Consider the following 22,809-nt stretch of genomic DNA (forward strand, 5'->3'; position numbering starts at 1 on the left):
TAAATAAATAAATTAATTTTATTCATTCTTAATTATTCATAATAGTAAAATTTGTTTTGAGAATACAACAAGGTATATGCATACTGATATTTTGATGTATACTATGCGCCATACTCATTCAACTTAATCTACCAAATGAAATCACTCATGTCTCTCACATCCATCTCTGTACACACAATAGTTGTAATATACCTTGACTTGGAAACATTATCTTCAGTTGGTACAAACGGATTAATGATTGTAGAGCTAGCTGTACTACCAAATGCCGTTAATCCCAACAACATTATCTGAGATAATCCAATAGTAGATGAATCCCTAGGCTTGTGTAATTTCAAACAAACCGACGTGGTCACTTCGGGCTTATGGAGTTGCAGTTTAATGAAAGTCAGACCGCTGGTTGATATTGGTGAACTTATAGGTATCATTGCAGAACCATCACGACTCATTTCTATGGATACCGATGCTGGACATGCTGCAAGACGACAATCACAATAATTCTTATTTATATACATTAGTTGTGTGCACGACAGTGTTACAATTGGACTATGCAAATTCTACATACCTAGTAATTTCTACAGGCCTAGTACATGATATTAGTTTTTAAATATTGGCAAGACAATTATCTTGAGAAAGTAAATTTTGTAACAAAAAGTGAAAGTGAAGAAAGTGCTATTAATACTTGTTTCGAGAGTAATTACTTACTTGCAAGAGAAGTTAGGTGTGGTTGTATCTGTATCTCTTTCAATAATATTGCACTAGGTAATGTAATAGTTAGATCACACCAGGCTTCATCAGGGTAGAAATGATACGACCATGCCGCTGATCTAGCCCTACGATGTGGGGGTTGAGACTGTAATAATACGTCAGCTGGTTGCGCTGTAGGACTTGTTGATGTGATAGAACCTGTTGAAAAAAATCACTACGAATTTTGAAGTGCCTTGAACAAGATTTCATATTTGACATCATTATTGAATCTTACATTCATGGTGGGACTTCGATGGTAATAAATCTTATATATATATTTCTGATAACAAAATACACCATGATCATTTCCACTTGATTGTAATGAACATGAATATAAAACTATTTGTTGAAAAAATTACAAACTAATTTATAGTTTACAGATTTATAAGGTTTCAATAAAATAGTAGCTGTGTGGTACTACATTTAATTATTTGATGTGTCAGAATACATACTTTTGTAATAGTGTTATAAGCCACCTAATTGTATTGATATGAAAAAAGTAGTGAGGATGGTGAAGCTAAAAACAAGACAATCATAAAAATTCTATTTTCTTTTATGTTTACATTAACCACCTACCATACGGGGCAAAGTTATGAAGTCCTTCTGATGGATCCGCATCCATGCTAGTAGACTTATTTGATTTAGCACTGTTAGTTGTAGATATTTTACTGCCATTTCCCAAATACTGCATTATAGTTGAGACTAGACTGGGCGAAATGTTGATGACAGCACGGTTACTATAAACCATATTATTACAGATAATTTGAACTCCATCTGGGAAGAATAAAAATCATAAAATATTAATGACAAAAACATTGAAAAGTATACAATAACAAGTTATTGCATTACATATACATAGTGCCTGTTAGTTATTAAGTATAAGAAATACAGTTTTGTTTATCATAATATAGTTTGAACATGAATGGTCAGACACAGATTCAGCACTGCATTTGTTAAAAAAAAAAATGGCTGCCAGTTGGCCATTTCAAATATGATCAGAAAAAATAACATTCTTCAAAGTCCAATAATGTCTAATGTGTGTACCAAGTTTGACCAAGATCTGGTTCTGAAATGGCAGAAATGCTTGATTTTGATGAATTTTTCACAAATGGTCGCCATTGAAAAAGGGTCATGAAACGAATGGACATGCACATGTCTCCCAACATATGTGATGTATTTGTGAAGTTTGAATGTGATTGGACCAGACATTTTCGGAATATATACAGTTGGAGACGCACACAAGAGTGCACTGAGCTCAAAACACAAGTCACAGGGACTGAGGCCGAACAGAGACTGAACTAAAAAGTGAGAACTGTGTCATGAACAACGACTGTACATTATTTATGGGACAGTCATAAAATTTACGTTTGAAAGCAAAAATTGAGATGAAACGCTAATGTTCTTTTGATGATTGGCAACACAGTGAAGTGTAAGAACTTCTCGTTTCAGAATATAAAATTTCTGAGCTTGACCTTTTATGGAGCACCGTCAAAGTTCAGAACTTGAATATGTAGTTTACATAATATACATGTACATTTATTTATGCAAAGCAGATTGTATGCTGGAATGTACTCCGTGATTCTATCGTAAATAAGCTATGCATGGTACAGTCCCCGTTAGTTATCGAATTTAAGATGTATAGTTTTGTTTATAATACAAGACTTATCCATATTGAGAGATATTGCTTCAGAACAGCATTAATTAAACAAAATCGGCCATTTTGAACATAATGTATAATGAATATATAAAAATTGAACATAATCAATCAAAGCATGTCAGAAATATGGCTCTAGAAGCACATTCATTAAAACAAAATGACCGCCAGTCAGCCATTTTGAATCTGATCTGACAAATAAAATGAATCAGGAACCTATAATGTCAGAAACCCACTGCGTCCGAACGAAGACTAATAAAAACATTTTTTAACGGATCAAAATTAATGTGGAAGATAAGAGCCACATTTACTCCATGATTCCATCTGATGGAACAACAGAAATTGACAGCATGGAAGTGCTCAATGGTGACTTGATTGCTTGTAGAGAATATTTCAAATATTTGTCTATGCATGTGATGGTATGATAGCCGTACAATAAAATCATTATTGATTCTATATTGTATTGGGTTATACTTACTCATATCATTGAATACCTTCAGTGACTTCTCACAGTCTAACACTCTCAGTACAAACCACAGAAGTGGTTCGGATAAGAGACAGGGAGAGGCAGTACGAGGCAAATGTCCAACTAGATAATCCAAGATTGGTCTCATGATCAGCTCCAAGGTCGTTGCCTTCTTGTTTAATGTACACAGGACTTGAAAGACAGCGTCACCGACTGATAGTGGGTCGATAGATGTGAAACTCTCTGACATTGTAACTTGGCTGAGTCCGCTACTTCCTATAATCATGGCCATGGTGTTGCTATTACAGTGACTTAAAGAACCCAGGAAATGCATCATGGTTTGCGGCTTTCCAAGCACAACGTCAGCAATACACTTGACTTTGGGTTCATCTTCTTCAGTGTCAGACGGATAATGACTGCAATGTGGTACAGATTTCTTCTTAGGAGCACTGTCGGATTGCTGCTCTTGCTGCTCAGAGGTCTTCTCTTCATCACTTATGCTGGCTGTAGGGCTGAGTAGAGGAGTGTGCGGTTGTGACTGCTGCTGCTGCTGAGTTGCAACCAGTTTGGACGCATCCGATAAATTCATCCCAACTTCTATAGGTTGTGGTGTACTATGAGCGCTTGGGGCCGAGGCGATATCATCATCACTAAAGCTTCCACTGAAGCGATTACTTGCAGATGTCGCTGCTGCACTGCCAGTGGCATTGTCCTGCTTTAATTGAACCTCAACTAGGTTATTTACTAACCTAAGTAGGGAACACATGAGCAAGTCGCGATTGGCTTCCCCTACGGCTGTTTTAGAGTCACTTGGTCTAAGCATGCTTGCAAACAGTCCTCCAAAACATGATCTTGCACTAACACTGCCTTCAGATGAACTTCTACATATAAGCTTATCTGTTGTTTTGATGTGGTTATGTACCAATGTAGCGATAGCTTCCACCAGACTCACTGCTGTACTGATGTCAGTAGGTTCATACTTCTGTTCCAGGATATAATCCATAAGCTTTACTTGTGCATCTAATGGGCCCTGACCAATTTGAAATGCGCCACTACAATATAAATTAACACATCAATTATATCTCCAAAGTCTGTCACATTTAAACAATACAGCAAATGATGGAAATAGAATCCAGTCACTAACTGTCAAACATGTAACGATTTTGTGAAACATATCTTCTGGTGTTTTGGGCCGTTATCCTCCACTAAATCACTAAAGTGTATGATAATGAGGTTATCAAAAAGTATGCACTTAGGCAGTAGGGGATAGCATCAACTTCTACTAGATGTCGGTCCATGCAATCACTTTACTGCCATCGTGCATACTTTGTGGTACTCAATCATGTGCGGTACTCTTACGATAATCACTTATACATTTGTTACAAGGGAAGAAAAAAGATTACCATACCCATTTGTAGTTAACTTGTATACCAATCTGAGCATCAGTTCTTTGAGTGAATCAATTGTGGGTGGAATTGATGTTTTACATCGCAGCTGAAGCCTCGTTAGAAACTCAAACATGGCCTGAGTGGCTGATGGCCCAATCTGTAAAACAACAATAGCGCATATCACAATTGTTTGCCAGAGAACTTTCCGAGGTATTGTTGTTTTGTGCATATGCAGAGTTCGCCTGTACTTCAGTTTATAAAGCTTTCTGGAAATAGGTGAATTATAAAATGCACAAGTATACATGTATTCACAGTTTACAACTAATGACACTTAAGGTAGAAGCCTACTCATAAATTAAAATATCCAGAATTTATTCATTTTACAATAAACTGTACTCCAAGGCAATATAAGGATATTGACCTAAACAAGCAGCCTATCGGCTGAGATAGCTCCGCTGTTAGAAATGCACATTTCAATTAAAGAACTGAAGACATCATCAGAAAATGAACAATATGTATAGTATCAAAGCAATCGGACTTACAGTTTTTAACAAGAAGTCGAAAATATCACTTTTTACCAAAAATGACAAAAATATTCACCAAAATTAGAGAATTGAAGATATCAACATGAAATGAACAAACCTAAGAGAGGTCTACCCAAGGTACATATACACCAAGTATCAAAGCATTCAGGCTTGTAGTTTTCAAGAAGAAGTCGAAAAAGTAAAACATTGACACGGACGACGAACAACGACGACGGACAATCACTCATATGATAAGCTCCGCTCGACAAAGTCGACAGCGGAGCTAAAAAAGTTGGGGGTCACCAGCCTTATTTTCGAGAAATTGATGGTTGTATTTTAGTGGAAAGTCGCCATTTTGACACTATTATAACACTTTTACCACAGGTTCATATGGCAGAGATATTATACAATATCTCAAAATCTAGCCCGGTGACATAGGCTGAAAAAATCATATATTGTTAATGATGGAGTACTTTTTGTTGAATTATTTAAAAAATCTGGGTTTTAAAAAGTGTCAAAAAGTGCAATTTTTCTTTAACACTGTGTTCTACGGAATTGTTCTAAAAATAGCAATTTTCAAGAAGTATTAGGACAGAATTCTCAAAAAGCTTAGCTGTAACACACAAAATAATCCTATTTCAGTGTACCATGGGACATTAGCTTCATAATTGGACATAATAAACTAATGAACATTGTCATGCGATCTATGACCAATTTTGTCAAAAATTATAAAATAAGATATAAAACAGAATACAGATATTAATATATTAAATTTTGTATTTGAGTTGACCGTGCAATAGGACACTATGAAGACCAGACCTACCATGACTGAGAAGACCATACTGGAAAAAGTCGCTTGCACTTGGGTCATTCTTGTCAAATTTATTTCATAACAAAACTAAATAAGACATACCTGTAAATGTGACTGTCCCATTACTGTGGTTCCTTGGTACATTGCTGTGGATAGAAACTTGATAAGAGCAGGTAGGAGATTGCAATCAGCTACGATAGCATTGGCCATCCAAACTGTTTGATTTTCACTTTCACTCTTCATATTAGCTAGCAATGCCAGGGTATGGAACGCCAAACACCACGTATGAACAGGTACATTGTATTGCCAAGCAAGACAAGCTAGCAAACTTGACATTGAACTTTGATTCAATGGTATACTTGGCACCACAGTAGCATCAAATGTACAATTATCATTCCTTTCTGATTCAGGGTTATTCTCATTGAGAGTCAGCCACAATTGCAGGATGGAATCCAGGTTGATTCGTTGAAACTGTATTTGGGAGAACAAGTGATCAAAGCAGGAACTGAGCATCTGAGAAGATGAGGTAGCCACCATGGCTTGTATAGACGAGAATAAGGCATCGTCAGTTTGTGGGCTATCAAAACATTGATTCTGACCACCTACAAATGGTAACGGTTGCAGAGGGGCACTTAAAGCTTGTATAATGGCATCGGCTTCCACCACAGACACAATTTTCAGAAACCATTCAGCTCTAAGCTGTAGACCAACTTCCAGTCGTGCATCCACAGCCATAGAAACATTCATGGTGGACGACATAGTGGCTGCTTTGGTGACATCACTTTCAAAGTGGTTGGAAATATGGTATTTAGATGCAGGGCCGCCCACTGCATTGTTCATAGAAGCTGGATGGCCTAACACTCCCATACTTGCAATATACGCAGCCTTCTGTTGCAGTTTGCTTTTATTCTTCTCGTCCATAGCACCCCAATCATGAATTTGATTGCATAGAAAATTCATCTCTTCCATGAACTCCTTTTTACCAATCTCAACAAACTCTGCCATCTGCGGATCCGATGGATCAACTGGACCTTCCTCAGTAGTGCTACTTTCTTTAGTTTGATTCTCATCAAAACTTCCCATGCTTACAATTCCTAATGACAGAAGCAGGCAAATAATTAGTTTTCAAACCACACATGACTTCCCTGACTGACTGTAACAAGTTACATATTGAATTTGCGTTACCTGATGTCCCTGCCACACTGATTGACTCAGATTCATTGATAACTGATATAGAAGCTGATTGTTGTAATGTCTCGTCAGTCTCAGTGGACAGTGCTGCTGATATATCTTCATCAGTTACATTGGCAGCAGCTAGTGCTGAGATGGGGTAACTTCTCTCACCTGTAAATACACAAAGATGAGAATTAGTCCTACCAAACCTAACCTATGTTAACATTTCTGACAGTGAATAAAATCCATTTGAAAGTGAGACACACAAAAGGGCAGATCAGAAACACATATCATGAAAATGAAACATTGAACATCATGGAGCCGAATATTTTGCGATGTTTTGAGTTGCCACATGCAGAATATACACAAACTCTATTAGTTGTTGTTTCACCATTATTTCTATATTCAACATTCAAAACATATTACTTTGACACTTACGATTACCGTATTTGCTCCATTAGTATGGTAAAAAAAAAAATATACAACCAATGCAAATTTTGGTTTATATGACCTTATATTGAAGATATGCTTCTAATAGAGAATACATTCTAATACAGTACTCCCAGATTCTCTGACAACGATTTACACAAACTCAATGGTGAGATGTGTCTTTTTAAGTCAAAATGATTGTAAAATTAAATAAATTATCAATTAAAGGCACACTGACTCAAAGTCAAATCAATTCAAAGACACTATGCAAATGACTAAAAAGTGACGATATCATAACATCAACTCACCTTCTTGAACATCTAGGAGTAGTGTAGACAGAGCATGATATGCCCATGGTCCACCCCATGCAACATTGCCACGATTGAAATTAGTGCCCACACACAGCATAAGAAGTTGTTCCAACTGCTGTTCACTCATGATTTCAGGTAGAGTGATGGCTGGTCTGGATGCATTGGAAATGCGGGCTAACACCTAACCAAATCATAAGTACATGGAATATGAAATCAATGCCAAGATGAAATAAAACATTAATTTTCGTCTGTGTGACTTAGATCTTAACATGCTTACTCAAGACTCCAAACATACCTTGCATGTTACGAGAAACAAGTCCACATGACATGTGAAGTCCATTGATAAGAGCAATGCCATTAATCCCTGCACTACTGGTATACTTTTATCTCTTGGCAACTGGAAGACTGGTGGTTCAACATCCATTCCTCTGTCTCCATGGTTACTGTTTTCTTCTTTATCACTTCTGGATGTATCTTTACTTGTCATCCGACGCAGCATCAACAGATCCTTGAAATGCTAAAGTATAAGTGAAACATATCAATGTGTAGAGAAACGTGCATTAAGACTGACGAGATTGTTAGTGATTTGGTAACAACTTGCAGCATAGGTAAACAAATTATCAAAAATCAATTTACCTTTGATGCGCGTTGTTTTAGTTCTCTCATTAGTTTCTGTTGTACTACAGTTTCTTGCCCTTTTCCTTCCTCCTTCAACTGAGATGAAATCATTTTGTGTTTTGCCTGGCAAAAGAACAAGAGATATAAACATCAGTTCCACTACTGAGAACTGTACTTGCTAAATATTTAAACTAAACTGTGCGATTATGAGTATTGGTCCAGTTACGTCTTAACAAAATCTACAGTCAATGTATTATTCAGTAGTTCCTATCACTTTTACAGCAAGTCACAGAAGTATTGGGCATCATTTTTGCAAACTCGATGTCCCCTGCTGCAATACAGACTCGCCCAGATTGGAAGTGGCCACAAGTCGGCGCCAGCAAAATTCAAAGCCAACTGTTCAGTCAAAACACAAGCAGTTAACCAATTCACTAGTGAGTTTGCAAATTGGCTGCCTCAATACTTCTAAGCCTTGCTGTAACCAATGGACAACGAACACTGTTTTACACCACTTATTACAAAAATGGATGGGTCATTCATCAGGATGCTGGCACAAGTTTTGCTAGACTAGTCTCTAATTCCACAAAAGTTTTCAAGTTGATGAAATTGTTGCTATGAAGTATCAAGAAGCAGAAACTAAGGTGCGGCCCAGAAAAATAATTTTACAATAATCCAATAATCTTACAAGTCCTGAGCATCACAGCAGATTTTTGTGTTTTTTGTCAGAATTTTAGAAAATAAATAAAGAAAAATTAGAAACATTTCTTGTTTTTTTTTCACCATGCTTATTACCTGGAGATCTATTAGTTGTTGTTTATGATGCATAAGTTGACGCTTCAATCGTCGCCTATTTAATCTACTATGATGAACAGATTTGATATTAACACCTGTAGATTGACTATTGGATGTCATGAAATCACTTGTAATGAAATCCCATCTATTTCCATTCACGCTGTTAGAAGTGGATCCTAGCAAGAAAACAGAAGCAGTTCATTTAACAAAATCATCATCACCAGATTTCCATTAATGCACACCAAACCATGAGAATTTTATGATATTTTTAGAGAATTTATTCTTGAACTGGATGCAAGAAATATTTCTCTATTTTAGAATTTTAAATATTGCAAAAATGGAAACACAGACAATTTCAGGCAAAACTAATGTCAAAAAAACATTTACTGTATTACTAATAGGGGCTGTGAATAATTTCATTATTATTATTACTAAAACCTTTAATATGTAATAATGAACATAATTCCTGGCATTTCTAAGCTGAAATGGACTATAAATGTTACCTTGATAAAATGAAATATACTAAATGAACAAAAAAGGATCATCAAATCAAATACGAGTAAACTTCATTGAGCAAAACAACTGAATTTAAATAAATCACTTTTTTTACCTTTTTCTTTATCCTTGTCCTTGTTATTTGCTTTACATTCAATATCATCATCATCATCTGAATTTGAATTGTTGGCAACTGTACTGTCCAATGTACGTGACAGAAATAACAGAACCCAGCTAATCAATGACAAATCCAGAGTCCCTGCATACAAATAAAACAATGCAAGTCAATGACTCCAATGTAAGGTACGTGAATAAATAAAATAACTACTTTAAACCATTTTAATTTCATGAGAGATGAATTTTACAAATGTAGCAATATAAAATAAATCTCTGGGATCCTAACACATGCAATGTCAGTGATTTTCATGAAATTTTGTCTACATAATGCCATAATTTCTGAAATTGTGAATATTTCTAACATCGAAAATCTTCTTCAATTGCATCAATGCATGGATGAAACCATGTACATCCATAAAAGGGAATATTAAGTTGTAATGAATTTAACCTTTCAACCACCAGACTTTCTCTCCCAAATTTGTCTGTACTTTTTTTTTTTAATATTCTTCAAAATATCTGGAAATGAACCCTAATTTTGGAGCCAACACACAAAATTTGAGTCAATTTTCAGTTTTTACTCAAAAAATCTGGCAATTTTTGTCCAAATTTTCTAAGGGAAAGTGCATACTACTACTTTGTGAATTTGTGGTGAAAAACGGAAACTGGTGGTGAAAGGGTTAAAGGTCATAAATATACTTTGGCTTATTAATTTAACAAAGTAACACGTCACTTTCTGACAGGCAATTCTCTGAATTTCAAAGAAGCTTGTTATGTATTCTGAGCCATTTACACACTCATCTGACATTAAATAAGAATGGCAATATTCCTCACCTCCACCTGTAACGATGTAGTACTGACCATGACTGGATTGCAATGGAGCGAGTAACTTTGCAAGTAAATTCAATAGATGCTCTAACACATTACTAGAATTATTACATGCTATTGATTTCTGACCCAGAACAGCAAGTAACACAAACAACCTACAACAAAATACATATAAGTAAGTTACAATTGAATTCAAATATAGTACAGACGCATTTCATGACAATTCTGTCTACCTACCGTACACAATATTATCTGCAAAACATGCCACTACCCTTTTTAAATTTCAAATACCATATAGCATAGAACTTAGAAGAATGGTGGATGTATATCATTTCTATCGCAAGAGCAAATCAAAATTTTCCCTTGATTGCTGCTATTTAATTGAATCTTGTTCAGTGCAAGAAACACAGAATATACAGAAAAGAGAAGATAAGAAAACCCAGTAATGTCATATTGTACATATCACTAGATTTCCTTGCTTTACCCTCTTGTTAACACATTGTCTGCATAATCAGCTGGCAATGTGTTAAACATCATACCTTGATGCATGTGACTGTGTATTGATATTTTATACTCACCTATCCTGAGGAAACACAAAGTTCTGTTCAGAGTTGAAGAACTCCTGCAGCGAATTGGCCAGAAACTCCCCCCACCAAGGCTGCACACCACACATCTTAACTAAGAGAGCACCACATCGTATCCTAGTGCGTGGCGTACCACTGACACAGAGATGTTTAAAGAGAGCTTCACACACACTCATATCAAATATTCTATACAAAGTAGTAGGGGTAGACTTCACAGAGCTATTGCATATACTAAGCAAGGTATCCAAGAGATACTCGGTGATTACTCGCAGCTGGTCAGTAGAGGTTTGTTTCAGCTGTGCTGAAGCATTGTGCGTTTGCATCGTTCTTGTAGGCATAGAACCACAGGCACTTTTCAAACGATTGATCGCTCTGTGTGCTAAGTTTAACTGTAACTGAAGCTGCATACAATCATGATACGCCTGGTGTATCTTGGTGTCTTCCTCGCTCTTTTCGCTGTTCTTCCTCACAAAGAACTGAGCGCTAGTTCCTACTGACTGTGGCAGATCAATTCCGCTTAGTAGTGTTTCTAGCCGATTACATGCCAGACTGTATCTACATTGTAAATCTTCCTGTAGCGAAACTAACGACACCAAGTGATGCTCTAGATGTAGATTTTCATTATCTATGCTGGAATTACTATCTACTGCCGACTGTACAATGCTGTCGTTTTCCCAAGGTAGGATGTAGGTATGACCATAAAAGGTACCGATGGGAATCTTGGATCTTACTGTATTACCTCCGTATTTACCAATCACAGTTATCTACAAAATAGGAAAGGGTTTATACGTATCAGAATCCAAGCAAAAAAAGTTGGCAACTTGGTAAGAGTCAAACCTTTGTCTCAAACTAAGTTTACTTGTCATGGTCATTCAAAGCCAAGCCTAAGAGTTCAGCAAAGACCAGACATTTAGACATGGTTTATAACTTACCTTAATATATCTACACACTGCAGGAGGTAAGAGATCACTAAGAACCAGAGATCTACTACCAATATCCATAGCAACTACAAGTCGACGCCCATCAATTTCTTCACCTTTAACCCAGACATCAATGGATAATGATGACATGTCATTACAGGCTGGTATCAGCACATCAGTCAGTAGGATGGGACAGCCAAAATCTAACACTGCAAATCTTCTAGCTCCTACAGAAAAAAAAAAAGAATGTTATTTTCATTGTCAGTCAGTTGGTTGGTATATGGATCGTAAAAATAACATGCTTTCCATCTATAGTGTATGACTTTGAAACACCAGTCGTGAGATTAGACAGCTTTTACTGTGCACACTCACCTGAATGCATTCTTTCTACAACGAGGACATGGGGCTGAGGTGGTTGTAATAGACACTGATTCGCTGGTGGTAAAGGGGTATTAGAAGTAACGTTTCTATTCACACCTCCCTGTAATATAAAAAAGATGAAGGAAACATGTTTATTTCAAAACAATCACTATGCTGATTAGTTTTCATATACTGTAGATCACTCTAATTTCATGAGGGATGAATTTTAGCTAAGTTCACAAGTAAGTACAAATTTTGTAACTGGATATGTTGGGTCCTACGACATGAAATGCCTGTGACTTTTGCAAAATATTGCCTTCACTAATGCCATAATATTACAACAAGCAGCCTGTCGGCTGAGATAGCTTCGCTTTTAGCAATGCACATTGCAATTAAAGAACAGAAGATATCATTAGAAAATGAACAATATGTATAGTATCAAAGCAACAGGACTTACTGTTTTCAACAAGAAGTCGAAAATATCACTTTTTACCAAAAATTAAAAAAAATATTCACCAAAATTAGAGAATTGAAGATATCATTACAAAATGAACAAATCTGAGAGAGGTCCACATGTAGTACCTATATATGCAATATCAAAGCAATTGGACTTGCGGTTTTTAACAAGAAGTCAAAAATATCACTTTTTACCAAAAATGAAAAAAATATTCACCAAAATTAAAGATTAGAATTAAAGAATTAAAGATATCATTACAAAATGAACAAATCTGAGAGAGGTCCACATGTAGTACCTATATATGTAATATCAAAGCAATTGGACTTGCGGTTTTTAATAAGAAGTCGAAAATATCACTTTTTACCAAAACTGACAAAAATATTCACCAAAATTAGTGAATTGAAGATATCATTACAAAATGAACAAATCTGAGAGAGTTCCACATGTAGTACCTATATATGTAATATCAAAGCAATTGGACTTGCGATTTTTAACAAGAAGTTGAAAATATCACTTTTTACCAAAAATGACAAAAATATTCACCAAAATTAGAGAATTGAAGATATCAACATGAAATGAACAAATCTAAGAGAAGTCTACGCAAGGTACATATACACTAAGTATCAAAGCATTCAGGCTTGTAGTTTTCAAGAAGAAGTCGAAAAAGTAAAACATTGACACGGACGACGACGGACAATCACTCATATGATAAGCTCCGCTCGACAAAGTTGACAGCGGAGATAAAAATTGAATGATGAATGTTACTTGCCCCATAAAACATTATCTGATAAGAATGTGACAGGAAAAATAATGCAACTTGTTATTTCAGATCTACGCATTTGACCACCAAAACTGATAAATTCGCACAGCACTACCGTAAAAATCATATTTGAGGCCGCAGCTTAAATAGAAGACGCACCCCTAACTTGAGACATTGTTTCATGTTGAAATTGACAAGTTTTGATCCCAGGAAAAAGCCTGCAATATAAGCCGCACCCCAAACTTTCACAAACCAATCAGCCACCACATATTTCAGAAAAAGATATACCATTTAATTAAGGCATAATTTTTCGAACATTTCAATGATTCCTGATGCTTAGATTAGAGTCTAATTTAGGTTTTCCGTAGTCATTGACGCTTATTCCAGAGTACTGGTTTATTGTGGGTAGCGTGAATGGGTAAACTGCGTTTCGACAATGAGCTGTTATTATCATCAATAGTGTTAAATTCTTCTTCAATGCTCAGCTTATCTTTTGAAAACAACTAATTTCTTGATGTAAAAAAAATCATGCCGTTTTCCCATCAAAATCTAAGCCAAACGATCGCACTACAACAACGGCAAATCTCTTCTGTGTTTCGTTTACCATGAGCATTTCGATTGGTTAATTAGCGACTTGACCTATCAGGTCAAAAAACAGTTTCAAGTCACTAAAGATGTTTGAACAAGTATGGCGGATATCGTATCGGATCGAGCGTTTATATGTGACCAAAATCATTCGCTTGCGGTGAAACTAAGTTGAATTTTCACAACAATTCAACAAATTTATTTTTTGTACGTTATTGTAATCACTACTGAGTAATAATCAGCAATTGTAACACTTCGAAAACAAGTAAGTTATTCACTTGTGTGAAACACAGCATGACCATAATACCGTGATCATTTGCTACTAAAAATGCATTCATTTTTGTTTTTACTTCTTTTAGAATATAATTTTCGTTATCAAAAAAAAAAAAAAATAAGAAAATAAATATATATTACATTAAATAATATACTGAGTATTTTTTTTTTATCATGCGAACATTTTTTTTTGATGGACTTTTTTTATTTTTTTATTTTAATTTCCCCGATGTCTTAATATTAAACATGGAATGTACAGTCACTCTGCCAAAAGTCGATCATGCCAGCAGTCGAATGCAATCGACTGTGTCAGACGGCTGGCTCTCAGTTGTGACCGATGCTAACGAATTAGTCTATTCAAGAGATTGTAGTATACAGTACCGTAATCTGCAAATGCATAAAAATCTATTTGTAGATATTATTTATTGTGCAGTATGTTATACAGTGTGAAATTTCATTTGTGTACAAGTTTGTCTGTGTGTAAAAATCCGAAAGTGCGCTTAGAATCGCAACAAAGTTGCAATTGAGTGTCATGCATCTCATTAGCATATCATTATCCCTTCTGGCCTGTTTTTTGAAAAAATTTCCCACTGTTACCGAAGTGAATGCTCTAATTAAAGCCGCACCAAGACTTCACACATCTGAAATCGTCCATTGAAAAAATAAATTTTAATTAAAGCCGCGGCCTCAATTCGGAATTTTACGGTACTATGCAAAAACTATTGCCCTTTGCTGCCAGAACACATCAATTTCTTCCATATGTAATCAAACAATACAAGGACACTAACAAATTATTTGACTATAGGGCCAATGTCTAATAGTTCATTATAAAATTTTGTAGTTCTTCGTATCTTGTATTGACAAGTACTGTGAAAGACAAGTACTGCAAGAGGACTTCATCTTCATGCAAAGAGTATTTTGCCAGAGATAATAAATCATTGCATTCCTGAATGCGTTTCTGACTTCCTAGGAATGAAATCTTTACTTTCCTCACTGCTGATTCAACATCCAAATTCAGATTCATACCTCTTTATTATGCAGATGTTTTAGGGAAGATGCTCTTTTTCTCACGTATAAAGAGAGGTATATCCTATGAGCAAGTTGAGATGGCCTCAGGACAACTGCAATGACGTGGCATCAGATGGCCATGACTAACGTTAGTAAAATGCATGGTATGTGTCACACAGATGACTTATTATCATTTCATTACAGCTGTGCTGTGCATCACTTTTTATATATGCCCCTTAGAAACTGCAGGTGATGGCAAGATTTAAATGACATTAAAAATCATAATGCTGTAGCGATGATGCCTTACCTTGGATTTCATTCCCTGAGATACAACCTTGGCAAAAGTCTTGCCAAGAGAATAGAATCCTTCTTCACCGATTGGAACAAGACTAATACCTGGCATACCACTGACGCCAAGGGTCTCATTGGGCGGCGTCAGTGGCGGTGTCATGAAGAAAGGAGTGTTCTTAGGAGTAGCAGGAAATAATTCACTGGAATACTGATAGGGAGGCATGTTACCAGAGGTCGAACTCATCTGCAACTTGTCTTCAAGTTTCTGTTTCTGGTAAAGAGATACAGAGGGACAGGTAAGGAGTTGTGTGAGCAAGCATGTTGTTAGATGTTTATGATGGTAAAGCAAGTTATCAAGCAATTACCCCCAGCAAAAAGCAGAAGAAATTCCAGTGAGTGAAAACCCAGGCATGATTGCAGAGAAGCAACTGTCAATATGTACCTGTTGCTGCAATTTAATCAGCTGCTGTTGTTTCTGTTGTAGAAGTTGTAACTGCTGTTCAGCTGACGCCATGGCACCAGATAGAGCACTCATTGCAGCTCCAGGCGCTGATGTAGTTATTGTACCTTCTCCTAAACTAGAAGTACCAGGAGCAAGGGTGGCCACTAGTCCACCAATGGTAGGATTTCCACCTAAAGAGATAAGTGAATTGAAATGTAACCCACTGCACGACTCTATAATAGTGTATACAACACTGACAAACCACTACTATCAACTTCACATTACACAACCTTGCATACAATTCATTCTAGACAACATATCATATGTTAATTTGATTGAAGTCAAACTTGACACATGAAAATTGGAATAAAAATGTGGGTTCTTCTCAGGAGGTGCTTCCTATTTCGTGAACAATAAATATAAGTCCAACACATCGTGGAAATGTCAAGAATATCCTTCAAGGAATGCAGCGCTTAAAATGGCTGAGAAAAATCAAGATTGCAAACTAACACAGGAAGAGTGTCATCTTACCTGTGTCTATTTTCTCCACATGTGTGCCTTCACTCGTAGCAACACAAGTGAAATGTAACGGTTCCACTTCAAGTAAGCCTTTCAATAACTGAGCTCCAACGTCTACTGTACTAGATGATGTCGATTGTGTTGATTTGCCATTACCATTGCCATTACCGTTTCCATTTCCATTTCCAAGCAAGGATTTGAAGTCTACTTCCACATCACATGGTAAGGTAGTAAGAGGGGGTCCAGTCTGATGACCAGTACTTCCACCGCTACTGCTACTACTACTGCTACTACTGCTAGTTGTGGTGGTGTTCAGCGGTTTCACAGGTAATGCTGGCTCTGTATCAAATAACACAGGCTCCAGTGGTGTTCCATATAACCCAAACCTATTGAAATTTAAAGAAATTATTGTGTATTCTATTTGCCAAATGAGGTTTAACAAATAAAGCAATGTCAGTGTTGGTTTGTCTAACTAAATATTCAACTTTAAACCTTGCATGGCTATAATTAATGCATTTTATTGATTAGTAATTCTTGAGCTTGATCAATACAGTTTGAAGAACACAAGCAGGAATTCTAACATCGAACACATTCTATCACCCATTTACTAGCATTAGAAAAAAATTATGAAACAATATGTCCATGACTCCATTCTTTTTGTTTTGTTTTTTTAAACATCTGGTTCCTTTAAACAAAAAATGAATGGGTTGTGTTTTACTTTTTCAGCCAAGCTATTTTTTAGTTAGAGTAAAATACAAACATGTTTATCAAAAAAAATTTGACCCTGTGACACATCATCAGTGACTCATTCCAAAGAGATTTTTCCGGAGAGTGTTATTTCATTACTCTCCGTAGTGAAAAACAAGAATGAGAAGTGAAACCAAACTGACCTTGCTCTAAGCAGTAAATGTCGTGGTAACATATTTTCATGTAACTGCCTGGCAACAGATGTTAACAGAGAGGCACAGGCTTTACCAGTGCTTTCCAGATCCATGGATTTCACCAAGTTGAGTAGAACAAAAAACCAGTGTAAGGAACCAGCAGAACCAGCACACGGTATGAACGGAAGACATTCTAACATGGCATGTAACAAACACGTATTGAAAGACTTTAGGATATCACAATCTTTACTTCGTTTCGCTCTCCTGGAATTAAAAATAAAAACAAAAACAAAAACATGAAAATTATCTGATAAATATTCAAAAATTAGTTGCAAAGCTGTCATCAGAATTATTCAAGTTATATACATGCACATATACAAAGATTCAGGTTGCGCAATAAAATCAGTTAATTACTATAACTCAGGTTAAAGGTCAATATGCATGGTGGTATGACATTGTGTCATCAATGTACGAGAAATGTTTTTTTAAATGTTTTTGTGCTTGGCAACAGTTCCAGACATTGAATGTCACTGTTGTCTCTCCTGACTTTTTTTTTGTATGTGCAAATTGCCAATGCTAGTGCTGACACATTTCGCCACAGAAGCCATATTCTTGTTTGGAACTACATGACAGGGCTGTGTGGCCATCTCTCTATCAATTAGCATTTGATGCACTATCCTGGCGTCAACCAGAGTGGGTCAAACACAAGCACCTGTGGACCTTAACCAAAGTCGCCAATGGAATTGCCTAAGATAGGATTTGAACTTGGGTCTACCGATCCCGAGTCTGATGTAACAAGTCATTGAAAATGACACAGTCCCCGTTAAATTTTTGAAAGTTCTCTTTGTGCTAGTCATATTAAAGCGGAGCGCGTCTTTGAAACTTGAGTTCCAAGTGGTGTATACAACAGATTGTTAATTTACATCAAAACACGTGTTTCATGTAGTAGTAATATGGCCAAAAATAAAAACCGCCGTTATTCGCCATCTTTGATCTGATTCTGAAACACACTGATATGTATGATGTATGTGCCAAATATGAATGAAAATGGTACATAAATTGTGGAAATATAGTAGTAAGGCCAAAAAGTCAGATGGCTGTCAATCAGCCATCTTTGACCAGATTTTGAAACAAATTCTCATGGACATGCATCCTAACATGTATAAAGTACATGTATGTGCCAAATTTGAATGAAAACTGACAGAGCACGTCCAAGATACCGCATAAAAAAAAACAAGATGCCTGCCAGTCGACCATCTTTGATCCAATTGCGAAATAAATCGTCACGGACATGTATCCTAACATGTATAATCTATGTACCAAGTTTGAATGACAACTGACAAAGCATGTCCAAAATACAACATTTTCAAATAAAAAGATGGCTGCCAGTCGGCCATTTTGAATCGAATCGCTAAACCACTGCATGTGCATATGTCCCACATAAGGTACTAGGCACATGCAAAGAATGAACAAAATCGGTCTACAGGATTCTGAAATATGACTCTGGACAGACTGACGCACGGACAGACAGACGCACGGACAGACAGACACACGGACGGACAGACACACGGACAGACGGACACACGCACGGACGGACAGATGGACAGACTCAGGAACTCACGGACGGTCGGAGACATGTATCCTAATATGTATGATCTATGTACTAAATTTGAATGAAAACTGACAAAGCATGTCCAAAATACGATATATTTTTCAAAAAACAAGATGCTGCCAGTCGTCCATCTTTATCCAATTGTGAAATAAATCGTCATGGACATGTATCCTGACATGTATAATCTATGTACCAAGTTTGAATGAAAACTGACAAAGCATGTCCAAAATACAACATTTTCAAAAAGCAAGATGGCTGCCAGTCGGTCATTTTGAATCGAATCGCTAAACCACTGCATGTGCATATGTCCCACATATAGTACTAGGCACAAGCAAAGAATGAATGGAATCGGTCCAAGGGATTCTGAGATATGACTCCCGACGGACGCATGGACGGACGGAGACTAATAACGAATGATTGCTAACTTACCCAGTACAGAGTGCCACAAGCTGACTGAACTCATGAGCAACACTTCTGTCAGCTTCTAAGATGCATGCCCTGGTAAGTGGTAACAGTTGCTTTTGTACACAGAACACTAAGTTGTCTGATCCAATGCTGTGGGGAGGGAAAAGAAAAATAATCACGTCACAATTCCAGATTCTCAAATTTTTGGCGATGTGAGCATGCGTAACCTACCAAACAATAGGCGAGGGTAGGACAGTATAGGTCAGACAGGAAACCCCAGAAAACAACATTGCCATATTTCAAAAGTTTTTACAAGATCACAGAGTGACTGTGGGTGGGTAGGTACAAAAAGGAACAGCTAAAAGAACTGTGGAATGTAGATTTGCAGTTGACAAAGATTGTTTTAGCAGGAAAAATGAACTGAAAAAAAACAAGGTACATGTGTGTTTTGCTGAGTAAATATGAGTGACAAAAATATGAAAGTACTCCACTATGCCCAAGAAAATTTGCATGTTGTATTTCTTGTTTAGGCAAAATAGTGGGTAAATTTTCAGGGGCTAATTACAAATTACTTAAAAATAATGGCACTTCTATTTGAGGTTTATACTGCAAGTTGAAAACACACCCACAAGCAGTGTTCTGTGACTTTACACGTTTGGAATCCATCCTACCTCCCAGGCATACACTATATTGCAAGCGCACAAACGATAAACACGAAAACACTATCGATTTGGGAATCAGGAATTACATAATGGTAAAGACATTATTCAAAACTAATAAACACAAGGTTGTAAACATTTTACCATGACTAGCATTCCCAAATTTAACATTTGAAAATGCATAATTATTCACTGGCTTTTACTTTCTTTTATTTCAATGTGAGCTTCAATACATTAAATTAAATTCTAGAATAATTTTGTTCTTTCACAAACAAACAAAATTAAAAACCTGATGATTTTTTTCAAAGTAGCATGAAACAGCATCACGAAATTCATATATTTATTTACTAAGTTCTGGTTGTCCCTTAATTCCTAATGCCAGAATGTCAGATAGATGCATATGATTATGAACATGGGAGACGCGCTATTTCAGCCACAGAATACGTGATGTATGTCCATCATGAATATTTTAAACTACTAAATGTACTTACATGATTGGTTCATTGATTTGCACACCTGCTACCCAACACAGTATGTCTAGCGCCATACTTTGATAATGTTCAAAACTAACACTTCTATCAAAATAATCATCTTCTCCACAAACAGCCTGGATCAGTCTCTCGTGAAAGGCGTTGTACTCAAGCATTTTAACTCTTTGTGTTCTATAAAATATAACAACTTTTGTTCATTCGTACGGCTATTACAATTATAACAAACTCATAAAATGATATTCATGACAGTTTACAGATTTACCAACTGTGTTTTGTGAAAAACTAGAGAAGCCCCAGGAAAGATAACAATATTTTGCTGAGTTATGGAATTAGACTTGTCAAAATTTCACACGACAAATTTCTAGATCGTTTTTATTTTCACTGCCATTGAGGAGAATTCATTTGAACATCCCAATATGTAATCAATCACGATAAACCCACAAGTCGTGGAGTTGTACAAGGATTTTACTTGATTGCATTTCAATACCTGTCTCTAATCAATGATGTTTTCTTAGTTCTCCTGATGGTGACAGACAATTCTTGTATCCAGTCACAGCCATGATAGCTGTCAATTTCCTTATTGGTAGCTCCTGCAACGAGTCTCTCTGTGGCACTCAGTGGCTGTCCATATGCATTCATAGTGCAGGTAATTGAGGCTCCTGTTGTATAGAGTGAAAATCATACAAGTAAATAATCAATGACTTAGTCACCCTTATTTCACTGTCAAGTGATTAATCTTGAACCCTATTTTAAGATCTGTGCATTAGTTTTATGTTACAGAGTTAATAATTATGTCGCAATCATAACATTCCATTGTAAATGCAAACACTTTGCAACTTTGAGGACTTCTATTTTGTGCACGTTTTCTGAACAAAAATGAGACTCCAAGTCGAGTCAGATATACATGTGTATATGTACATTTGGTGGAAAATACATTTCTGGAGTCAATATTCTGTTTTCTATAATCAGAATTGGAGCAGCCATCACAGTAATGACATTAATACCATGAAGACAGTTGTATACAGTGTTTCCAATGCAACAACAAAAAGTAAATGTAGACAATTATTTACCCTTGCCGGTTGTTGACTGCATTTTCTTCCTACTATTAGCTTCATTCTCGGGTGACTCTACAGCTTGAATGTGAAGTAGGAATGATCTACTTTTCATCTTCAGTAGATCCTGACTCGTCATCGTAATGAGACCACCTCTACCACTCATATCCATAGATGAATTGATGTCAATAGGACCACATATCACGTCTAGTTTGTGCTTCTCTAAAAACGTAGATTTCATTTCACTATCATTGTCACTACTTTGACCAGCAGTTGGGCAGAACTCTGGGGGAGCTTCAGAATTCCCAACAACATCAATATTTTGTTCCTTAGTCTCTTTAGGTCCCAGCTGATCCATATTAACATCAAAGTGGTCATCTAAGGGTTTAACCGTAGACTGGTCTGTTGTCTCACTTATATTCATTGGGATTTTTTCTATGAAAAAAATTAAATTAAATAATTTATTTACTGACATTTTTTTTTATTTGATTACATTACTATATTTGTTTTATTAAAAGTGTATCTTCAATAGAAGCGCATGTATGGTATTCTGTATTATTAACGAGCAGCCTGTTGGCCGAGTTAGCTCCGCTGTTAGCATTGCACATTTCATTTTCAGAATTCAAAAATATCACTTTCACCAAAAATTACAAAACTATTCATCAATTACAGAATTGAAGATATCATCATGAAAGGAACAAATCTGAGAGAGGTTCACATGTAGTATCTATAAATGTAATATCAAAGCAATTGGACTTGCAGTTTTTAACAAGAAGTCGAAAATATCACTTTTTACCAAAAATGACAAAATTATTCACCAAAATTAGAGAATGGAAGATATCATAACGAAATGAACAAATCTGAAAGAGGTCCACATGTAGTACCCATATGTAATATCAAAGCAATAAGACTTGCGGTTTTTAACAAGAAGTTGAAAATATCACTTTTTACCAAAAATAACAAAAATATTCACCAAAATTAGAGAATTGAAGATATCATCATGAAATGAACAAATCTAAGTGAGGTCTACCCCAGTTTTCAAGAAGAAGTCGAAAAAGTAAAAAATTGACACGAACGACGACGGACAATCACTCATATGATAAGCTCCGCTCGCCAAAGTCATCAGCGGAGCTAAAAATATGACCTATTATAGCCATGAGACA

At 36.2% G+C, this 22,809-nt stretch overlaps 1 protein-coding gene across 1 annotated transcript in view; it reads right to left on the reverse strand.

Moving 5' to 3' along the window:
- Nucleotides 1-22,809, reverse strand: part of LOC100370984 (dual E2 ubiquitin-conjugating enzyme/E3 ubiquitin-protein ligase BIRC6-like) — a 57,073-nt gene that overhangs the window by 19,666 nt on the left and 14,598 nt on the right. Inside the window, exons 14-37 of the mRNA XM_085493590.1 lie at nt 21,665-22,081; nt 21,082-21,253; nt 20,595-20,765; nt 19,469-19,594; nt 17,437-17,691; nt 16,559-16,932; nt 16,028-16,218; nt 15,602-15,856; nt 12,224-12,332; nt 11,864-12,078; nt 10,926-11,695; nt 10,354-10,502; nt 9,521-9,664; nt 8,911-9,086; nt 8,137-8,241; nt 7,796-8,017; nt 7,498-7,681; nt 6,773-6,931; nt 5,690-6,681; nt 4,273-4,409; nt 2,877-3,916; nt 1,321-1,518; nt 703-903; nt 193-472 (exon numbers count right to left, since the gene is read on the reverse strand). Of these exons, the coding sequence (XP_085349716.1) occupies nt 193-472; nt 703-903; nt 1,321-1,518; nt 2,877-3,916; nt 4,273-4,409; nt 5,690-6,681; nt 6,773-6,931; nt 7,498-7,681; nt 7,796-8,017; nt 8,137-8,241; nt 8,911-9,086; nt 9,521-9,664; nt 10,354-10,502; nt 10,926-11,695; nt 11,864-12,078; nt 12,224-12,332; nt 15,602-15,856; nt 16,028-16,218; nt 16,559-16,932; nt 17,437-17,691; nt 19,469-19,594; nt 20,595-20,765; nt 21,082-21,253; nt 21,665-22,081 (7,042 nt within the window). The remainder of the gene's footprint in view (nt 1-192; nt 473-702; nt 904-1,320; nt 1,519-2,876; nt 3,917-4,272; nt 4,410-5,689; nt 6,682-6,772; nt 6,932-7,497; nt 7,682-7,795; nt 8,018-8,136; nt 8,242-8,910; nt 9,087-9,520; nt 9,665-10,353; nt 10,503-10,925; nt 11,696-11,863; nt 12,079-12,223; nt 12,333-15,601; nt 15,857-16,027; nt 16,219-16,558; nt 16,933-17,436; nt 17,692-19,468; nt 19,595-20,594; nt 20,766-21,081; nt 21,254-21,664; nt 22,082-22,809) is intronic.

This window comes from Saccoglossus kowalevskii, chromosome 2 (genome assembly GCF_978046115.1).
Source record: "Saccoglossus kowalevskii chromosome 2, keSacKowa6.1, whole genome shotgun sequence".
Lineage (NCBI taxonomy): Eukaryota > Metazoa > Hemichordata > Enteropneusta > Harrimaniidae > Saccoglossus > Saccoglossus kowalevskii.